The 9705-nt window shown below is 39.1% G+C and overlaps 1 protein-coding gene across 3 annotated transcripts in view; it reads right to left on the bottom strand.

Moving 5' to 3' along the window:
* Positions 1–1430: 1430 nt before the first annotated feature.
* traf2b (Tnf receptor-associated factor 2b) overlaps positions 1431–9705 on the bottom strand; it is a 30042-nt gene continuing 21767 nt past the window's right edge. For all 3 annotated transcript variants that reach the window (XM_084325250.1, XM_084325248.1, XM_084325249.1), the window contains 4 exons: positions 8895–9119; positions 8275–8578; positions 6766–6914; positions 1431–4849 (listed from right to left, as the gene is read on the bottom strand). In XM_084325250.1, coding sequence (XP_084181376.1) covers positions 4631–4849; positions 6766–6914; positions 8275–8578; positions 8895–9119 — 897 coding nt within the window. In that variant the 3' untranslated portion in view covers positions 1431–4630. The remainder of the gene's footprint in view (positions 4850–6765; positions 6915–8274; positions 8579–8894; positions 9120–9705) is intronic.

Raw genomic sequence — 9705 nt, 5'->3', positions numbered from 1 at the left:
AACCTGGGAGGATTAACCCCTTGGATCAAATCTGAGGTCACAAGTCTTGGGGTTATCATAGATTCAGAACTGAACTTCAATTCCCATATTAACAAAGTGACCAAAACATAATTCTTTCATCTCAGAAACATAGCAAAGGTACGACCATTTATTAATCAAAACGATGCTGAACATCTAATTCATGCATTCATATCTAGCCGGTTAGACTACTGTAATGCACTTTTCACAGGTCTCCCTAAGAAAACCACAGAGGCTTCAGCTCATCCAAAACTCTGCAGCCCGACTGCTAACTAGAACCAAAAGGAGAGAGCACATTAGTCCAGTCTTAACTGCTTTACGCTGGCTTCCTGTAACGTTTAGAATTTACTTCAAGGTCCTTCTCCTTACAAAGCCCTAAATGAACAGGGACCTAGCTACATTGCCAACACAACATCTCTTTGCTCAGGCATTTAAATGAGATATCATGGAGGCTTGATATCTTTATCTTAAGACAAATTTTTTATTCTGCCTACTTCTATGCACTTCCTGTCAAATCTGTCAGTTCTATGCCAATTTTATCTTACGTATTGAGCTGTACTGTATTGTACCCTTCTGCAATCTGTTAATAAAATTATCAATAAATCAAACCAGTACTGTAATTTAGAACTCAAAATTAGAACTGAACTGAAATCCCATATTTCTGATTATATGACTTGAGTGATAGTGGTTTCGAGTCCCATGATCAATAGATCATGAAAGCAACAAATAGTGGTTTAAAGTCCTGTGATCAATAGATCACTAAAGCAAGAAATAGTGGTTTCAACAAATAGATAATGGGTTCAAGTCCTTGCGATTGGTAAATCACTAAAGCAAAATGTATGTGCATTCACTTCATGTGTTAATTTGTGACTACTGTTTTTAATGGGGATGTGGGTGATTTAAGGTTTACTGTGTGGATATCAAACAGGAAAGAAAGTGGGTAAAGACGTTAAGTTGAGCTTAACGTCTTTACCCAATTACTGTTAAACAGTAATTCAGCATTATTCTATTGTTTAAACTTTAGAGCGATACGCCACTCTGTTGTGCCACCTATTAATTACATCAACACTGATTATTTTACTCTTTTTATTGTCTGCCATAGAATCAAACCATAAACAAGGTGGCCTGTTGAGCCTAATGTGAAAAACTGATTTTTATGTCTGCACTTTATGTGCCCATTTTGTACATCTTTTTTTGCTGCTGTGAAGCACTTTAAGCTGCAATTCTTGTATGAAAGGTGCTATACAAATAAAGTTATTATAATAAAAGGGTTACACTGGTCGTCTCTGGACAGGTCCCATGTGACATTGGGTGGATTTCAGTCAGTCAAGGATAGTTGCAGGGTATTTTGCAGTAGTTGTGAAATAATGTTGAAAAAACATGTGGTAGATAAAGCAAAACACAACAATGGGTGTGAGGGGGAACAAACACATTTAATGAAAACGTTTAAGAAAAGTGATAAAAAAATACATCATGCATAACTAGGATAAATTGAATTTATTAGTTACAATAAAATAGTCTACACAATACCTTACAGTAAAATAGAAACGTACACTCGTTACACACTATTAAGAACTTGCACTGCTGTAGCTGTCATTCTTTTCTGATTTTGTATTTATAATTTTTCAACAAGGCAAGAGCTCGCAAAGTAGCTGCGTTTAGAGAATAGTGTGTTCATATTTAATTTGACAAGTAAGCCAACTTGACATCAGCCTCACCTGGCATAAGAGATGGCAAATCTATCGGTAGATAGTAGTCCTGAAACCACAGTATATACTATACCCTCCAATGTGGTAAATGGCTGCATTTATATAGCGCTTTTATCCAAAGCGCTTTACAATTTGTTCCTCACATTTTACCCATTCACACACACATTACCTCACCGGCGGCAGAGGCAACCATGCAAGGTGCCAACCTGCTCATCAGGAGCAATTAGGGGTTAAGTGTCTTACTCAAGGACACTTCGACATGCTGCCCAGGAATCGAACCGGGAACCTCCGGATTACCAGACGACTGCTCTACCTCCTGAGCCACTGTCACCCTTTGTGTTCTCATTTATAATACATTAGAAATATCCTAGAATAACTGGCATCCATAGTAGAGATGAAATGCATTATATACACTACCGTACACAGTGAAATTGAACACCAGGGTTAGGCAAACCTTACACTGCTGTAGCTACATTTATGGATATAAAATAATTTTATTTTCCGCAGATATTGTATATAGAGTTCAGTCTGTATTTTGAGAGTATTTATTTCACTTGACATGCCTAGGAAGTAAGTGCACTAACATAACACTAGAATCACCATAATCTCATATGACATACCCATGACACACAAGAGTAAAGATTTCCTGAAACTAAATTAGAAAAAAAAAAAAATGAAATTCGAATTATCGGCCCCAAAACAAACAAATAAACTAACGTTAATTAAGAACCTGGGAGGATTAACGCCTTGGATCAAACCTGAGGTCACAAGCTTTGGGGTTAACATAGATTCAGAACTTAACTTCAATTCCCATATTAACAAAGTGACCAAAACATCATTCTTTCATCTCAGAAACATAGCAACGGTACGACTATTTATGAATCAAAACGATGCTGAAAAGCTAATTCATGCATTCATATCTAGCCGGTTAGACTACTGTAATGCACTTTTCACAAGTCTCCCTAAGAAAACCACAGAGAGGCTTCAGCTCATCCAAAACTCTGCAGCCCGACTGCTAACCAAAACCAAAAGAAATAGCACATTAGTCCAGTCTTAGCTGGCTTCCTGTCACGTTTAGAATTTACTTCAAGGTCCTTCTCCTTACATACAAAGCCCTAAATGGACAGAGACCTAGCTACATTGCCAACACTCTAATAAAGTACATCTCTTTGCTCAGGCATTTAAATTAAATATCAGAATTTACATCTTGGTATCTTTATCTAATAATGCTAATTGCATGTTATTTATAAAATCAAATAGCTCTAATTATCCATATTTAATATATAACTATATTTTATATGGCATGAGCTCACCTCATATAGCAATTAAATACATGCGAAATGCATTTTAGGTATAATAGTACATCGTATCATCAAGGCAGTACTATGACAATACTATGTATATACATTTGAATAGGTTCATTTGAACGTTATTACTATTCAGACACTTAAGACTTAATGTCAAAATATATATGAAAATAGTGAATATTCACCAGATCAGTGTCAAATGGGGTTCATAACTCATCCCATTGCACACCGATTGGGAAAGGTGTATTAGAGACGTTTGCCTGTAATAAAAGAAAGCTCAAACGGGTGCTATCGTTTCCCCTCCTCCTCCGCCCGGGCTTGGGACCGGCTAGAAAGGTTTTTTAGGAAGTGTCTAGGCGGAGTTTCCTTTGAGCCAGCTAGACTTCACCAATAAGCAAGTTCTAAATTAGCAATTTCCCAGTTAACGTGCAATGAGATTAGGGCTGCAACTAGCGACTATTTTGATTAATTTATGAATTATTGAAACGATTAAATGGACAAAAAGAAAAAAACTAAAATGTATGCAAAAAAACTAAACATTATTGCCCATCTTGTACAATGCTGTTTCAAACAACTTGTAAATTGACGGTTATAAAACAAAAAGCAAATGTAAATGTATGCTATACATCAAGAGTGCAAAAATATCATACATTTTTTTCTTTTCTTACTGAAACTGGTTTAAGTCTTCAGTTTGAAAGGAGCTAAACGGTTTAAATAATAATAATAAAGAAAAACGTAAAACACAAATTTAAATGTTAACAGGCTTTGCTATACAACCAATGGCAAGAACAGGTCATGGTGGTGCAGCATAACATATTGCCTATTTAAATTTTCTTGTATTTTTATATAGTTTGTGATTTTATATCTATTAGTTGTCGATTAGTTGTTGCAGCCCTAAATGAGATAATCTGTTAGCTAGTTGAGATGCTTTCTCGTTGTCCTTCAAAAAACATCTGGACATGCTCCAGATATAATATATATAATATATAGTCTAGGTATAATTTAAAGTGACAATTTGTAACAAAATGATCACTTTAAAAAGGGGAACTATGCCCAATTTCAGAATTCACACGTTATTCCTGTGGTCTAAAAAAATATATATTTGTGAAAATGAGCAAGTATGAAGCTGCTCCATAGATAATGAATTGGGAAGGATTTTTATAGATGACACAGAGCACCCGGGGGTTCATAGGTACATGTTCAGTTTCAGAACGGAGAACACTACTATAGAATAAAGCTTGTTTGGATATAAAAAAGAAAACAAACATTCTGTGGATCCAGAAAGTCTCCCATTCATTGTCAATGAAGCAGCTCCAGACTTTATAACTGATGACATCATAAGTTTGATTCTTACTTCTCTGGTGTTTGAGAGTGTAGCTCATGTTCATAAATATTTATTGAACCGTCTTAGGCCATGGAAATAATATGTTTAATTGTTTTATTTGAGTGGTGTTCCCCTGTAATAGTATTATTGATATAGAATAAATAATAGTTATATTTATATGAATATGATATATTGGATGGCTATAAGTATATAGTAGGAGAATATAATTTTTTTACGTATGTAAATACTTCCACAGTATTTACTGTAAAGGCTTATAAGCCTGTGAGGTCTACGATGGCCTTGATAAAAATCGTGTCTTCTCTCAGATAGGAACTCTTGCCAGCCAGTTTGGCCAACGGACAGAAGAGTGGGCAACCACTGGCGATGTTCATCTCGCTGATTGGCCGCTGAAAGGAGGTGGAGGTGACGTCAGGACGGAAGGCATCAATGATGTGTTCCCTGTTGTTCTGATCCAGGAGCATGAGAGTCACCTGGAGAGAGAGACGCACACATCAGGGGGTGAGGAAGTTGTTAGACTGGGTTTAGAGGTGCAAATTCTATTTTTGTGGACCACCAACAAGTACAACTACTTCATAATGAGCATTCACTGATACCAAGTACAGAGTACTTAATATTGGCAATTTTGGAAAATTACTTAAAAAGGTGCTATAGATATCATTCCGCCACTAGGTGTCGCACTAGAGCACCTGCATGATTACAATAAATTATTATTTGTTGCCATAAATCTGCAGAATACCCCATAATGTCAAGAAAAGTTAAACACTTTTAAACAACTGCCTCTTTGAACTGCTGCGGTGAGGCAGGCGATACCGGAGTCTCATGGCAAGCACAGAGAGACTCAGAAGGAGCTTCTATCCCCAGGCCATCAGGATGCTCAACAAACAACCATCAAATGCACTCACAACACACATCCACACTCACTTTAAACAAACAACTCACTGCAGCACCCACTTTACACACTTTAGAACACCTAAACACACTTTATATTATTGGTAAAGAATTTGCACTACAACCCATACCTCATTACACCTTACTGTAAATTGTACCTAAATTGTACCTCATCCCATTTCTGCTTTGCACTGTATAGTATATTGTAACTCAGTTACTTCTACTCTGCATTGAACATTGTACATAAGTACATACTGAACACTTGTGTCTACGTACGTGACTTCTATTTTTTACTTGCTATACTTATTTTATTTTATACTTACCGGTATCTATTTTTGTCTAGCACAGTCTCTGGAGCGTAACAGAAAGAAGCATTTTGTATAAAAGTATTTTGTACTTGTGGGCGGCTAGGTGGTGTAGTGGGCAAGGCACTCGCAACCAGTGTGGAGACGCTAGGATTCGCGTGTTCGAATCCAGCTCTCCACATTGTTTTCAGTTTAGCTGGTCGTCCGCAGTAATACACATTGGCCGTATTACGGGGAGGGAAAACTGAAGGGTGGGGATCGAACGCTGTGAACAAGCGACTCCTACAAGTCGGTTGGTGCGCCTGCGCAGTAGAATCAGGAAGTGTCGGGGGCAGCGTGAGCCTCCCACGCGTTACTCCTCGCCACTGAGAGATCGAGCTGCGCAGGTGAAAAGATGCGACTGCTGTTACCTCAAGTACCGGAGGGGACTTGTGCTATGTATGACTTAGTCCACATTGCAGCCGGCTTGTGGGAGGCAAGAAACAGCGTTCGTGACAGGGGAGGGTTGAATTGGATGATACGAAATTGGGATGGGAGAAAATATAGAAAAATGGGAGAAAAAGTGGATAAAAAAAAAGTATTTTGTACTTCTGTATGAAAACTAATAAAGAAACTTGAAACTTGAACACTTTTACAATTGAAATACAGAAATTCCAAAAAATAACACCTTTGTACTGCATGCAAAAGACCTGCATGGTTTTGGCTCAAACCGACTAACAAACTGCTGTAAGGAGGAGACTCTTGTGGTTCCACTGAACCCCTTTTCATTCCGATATCTTGAGGTAAGATTTGAAATAAGTATTTATTATTTATTTTGAAATAAGTATTTATTGTCATAATAGATTCGATTAAAATGTATTGTCATCATACAGCACAAGTACAGTACAACGAAAAGAAGTTGGCTTCTAACCAGAGTGCAAATGTAACGGTAAGGTGCAATAACAATATACAAGTGATTCAACTGGAATATATATATATATAAATGAGTACTACTGAGTAATAATGCTAATCTGATGCAATACAATTACACTATTATTAGGTACATACTGGTATAACTAGTAGGAGTAGGTAAGGGATATACAAATATAGTATATACAGGTATGTAAAGAGGAATATATGTAGGTATATATTCAGACAGGTGTGGATAGAAATATAGAATCTAGTAGGCTATCATACAGAAATAACACTCGTACCTTCTGACTGAACGGCCATTTGAGCAGAGCGTCACACTTGCCCCTCATCACCACGAAGAAAAGCGAGAGGTGTGTCCCTCGACCCGTCCCGTCCCCGTTCAGATAGAGCCTCAGGCACATCTTGTAGCCGTATTTACTGGAGTAGAACGCTGGGGAGGAGGAGAGGAGGGCAAGTCAGACAAACAAGCCCAAACATGGCGGGAAATGCGGACTGTGTGCAAGTCGTGTGGGGGGACATGAGTGGAATAGGAGTGAAGTATGTAATATGCTGGAAGCTTTTATCTAAAGCACATTACAGCAACATGAGTGAATACATTTTAGTGTGAGTGGCCCCATTGAGAATAGAGCCATTGAGCTACACAGGAAGTGGAACCCCCAATCCTGGCCAGTGTTAGTGCCATGCTCTCCCCATTGAGCTACACAGAACCTTCAGGGCATCAAGTCTAACAAGCATGCCAATCAAATGATCTCATCTCATTTTACTATTCAAAACCAGTCATTTCCATTGCAAATACACATCATCATACAGCCCTTCCACATGGACACTATACAGTATATACCACCGCCATTGTCAAATCAGGGTACTATATATTAAAACATTTTTGATTGAATAGTTTATTGATTTGAATGGATAACACATATACAATTGAACAGGTATACATATCGGCCCACCATTTACCAATAGGATAAAAAGAAAACACAATAAAGCCATAGGCTTTATACAGGGTAACATACAGTTTAGGCAAATATTAATAAGGTATTATTAAAAAATGTATTGTTAACTAAGTTCATCTTTTCAATATAAGTCTAGTAATGTATGAATTAGTAAATATAATAGTATGTTCTGATGAGTAAATAGGGGTGGGATTAAATAAGTGTATGCTTCTTCCCACTCCTTTTCAAATATGTAAAAGAAAAATAATAATAAAGAATTATACTTTTGTTTGTTCTGTCATTTTAATTTTTTTTAAATATACATTTATTATTTGAACGGCTTAAGGCTATATCTGTACTTGATGTTTGTTTGTTATGTTCCATTTTTTTTATCTACCTTTTCTCCCCATTTTCTATTTTTCTCCCATCCCCAATTTCGTACTACCCTCCCCTGTCTCGAACGTTGTTAGGCCATGCCTCCCACAAGCCGGCTGCAATGTGGACGAAGCCTTACATCACGTGTCCCCTCCGGTACTCGAGGAAGCAGCCGTCGCATCTTTTCACCTGCACAGCGCGATCTCTCAGCTGCGAGAGTCTGCGTGGGAGGGACACGCCGCCCCAGTTGCTTCCTGATTCTACTGTGCAGGCGCACCAATCGACCTGTAGGAGTCGCTGTCCACAACGTCCGATCCCCACCCACCAGCTTCCCACCCCCTAACACTGCCAATTGTATTAGTATGAACGACCAGCCAAGCTGGTAGCAACGCCGAGAGCTGGGCCGCCCCCGTTATGTTCCATATTTGAAATAAACTTCAATCAATCAATCAATCAAAAGAAATCTATCTCTGATGTTACCTGGTGAGAACATGGCTGGCGTGCGCCCGGCTACAGAGTCCTGTCTGCGGCGTGCAAATTCAGAGATCTTCCAGACAAAGATGCCGTCGTAGGTGCAGAACTGGAGCTCCTTCAGGAGCTGGTCTGTCTCCGCCAGCTGCAGGTCTCTCATGGTCAGAGTTCTCTCCAGCTGACGCACCTTGTTGCCCAGGTTCTCGATCTTCTCCTGGTCCAAGCGGTGTTGACGTGAGAAGGCCTCCACGGTGACCGAGCTCCTCTCCACCTCACGGTTCAAGACGCAGACTATGTTCTGCAGAGCGTTCACCTGCAGGGGGACACAGCACGACACGAGAACACGGTTGATTCTTCAGATCAGAATAATCTAGTTTGTGATTTAGGTAGCCAATATGTGTTCAATTAGTTTATATATAGCTAGTCGAGATGCTTTCCCGTCATCCTTCAAAGAACATCTAGACATATATACTTATTTATTTATTCATTCAGTTTATTTTTTTTATTATTTTTTGTTTGTTTCATACCCCTGAATAAGCAACGTTTTGAATTTGAGAAAGTCACAGGTAACATACATAAGCCTTGTTGAACCCACAACAAAGACCTGTCCCGGTTACAAGGAGGCTCACCTTTTTGTCCAGATCCAAGGAATGAGTGGAGGCTGCAGCCCCAGCCCCAGTCGTGGCTCCCTCCTCAGGGGCCCTGTAAAGACCGAGGCCAGAGTCCTCCTGAAACTCCCCAGGGGCTGGGGCATCCCCGCGCATCCGGGGCACAGACAGGACCATGGACAGGAGGAGGCGCAGGTGCTCTATGGTGCTGACCTGCTCGTGCTCACTGTGCTTCCCATTCTCAATCTGAGGAGAGAGGTCTTTCATTTAAAGTCATGACCAGATAAGATTGAGTTCACCATTATTCCCATTTAGAACATAAATAATATATATATATATATAATATTTATATCATAGTATGTAGAGTAGAGTAGTCAGAACCCCTTAGTTTAAAGATCCCACAGAAATAAAAAATGTTTACTCCATTTTACACCCCACTCGTCACCAATCAATCAATCAACCTTCAACCGCCACCCCAAAAATGTTGCATTTGGAAATACATCAAATAGCAGAAGCTGGCGATGCCTCAAATGACATCTCTAAGGATCTTTAAAAGGACCCCGTCCCTTGTTCTGAAAACATATTACTGACGTAGGATGTGATCACCAAACCCTCTGTTATTGTTACCATGTCTGTTATGTCTGTGTAGAAACAATGGGACTACATTTAAACAGCAGAAACCTGCCAGTAGCAGCTTTGTCACATGGCCCATGGTGAGCATCACCTCCAAAATAGCTTTATACAAATGAAAGGGGATTTTCTTTTTTTGCTCTTGTAATTTTGGGTGTAAATGTTTTGGCGGAAAGAAATGTGGGTTCCACCTACGTTGATA

This window comes from Notolepis coatsorum, assembly GCF_963971535.1.
Source record: "Notolepis coatsorum genome assembly, chromosome: 11".
In the NCBI taxonomy this organism is placed as follows: Eukaryota; Metazoa; Chordata; class Actinopteri; order Aulopiformes; family Paralepididae; genus Notolepis; species Notolepis coatsorum.
The sequence above is the reverse complement of the archived record's forward strand: the minus strand, read 5'-3'. Positions and strand labels throughout refer to the sequence as shown.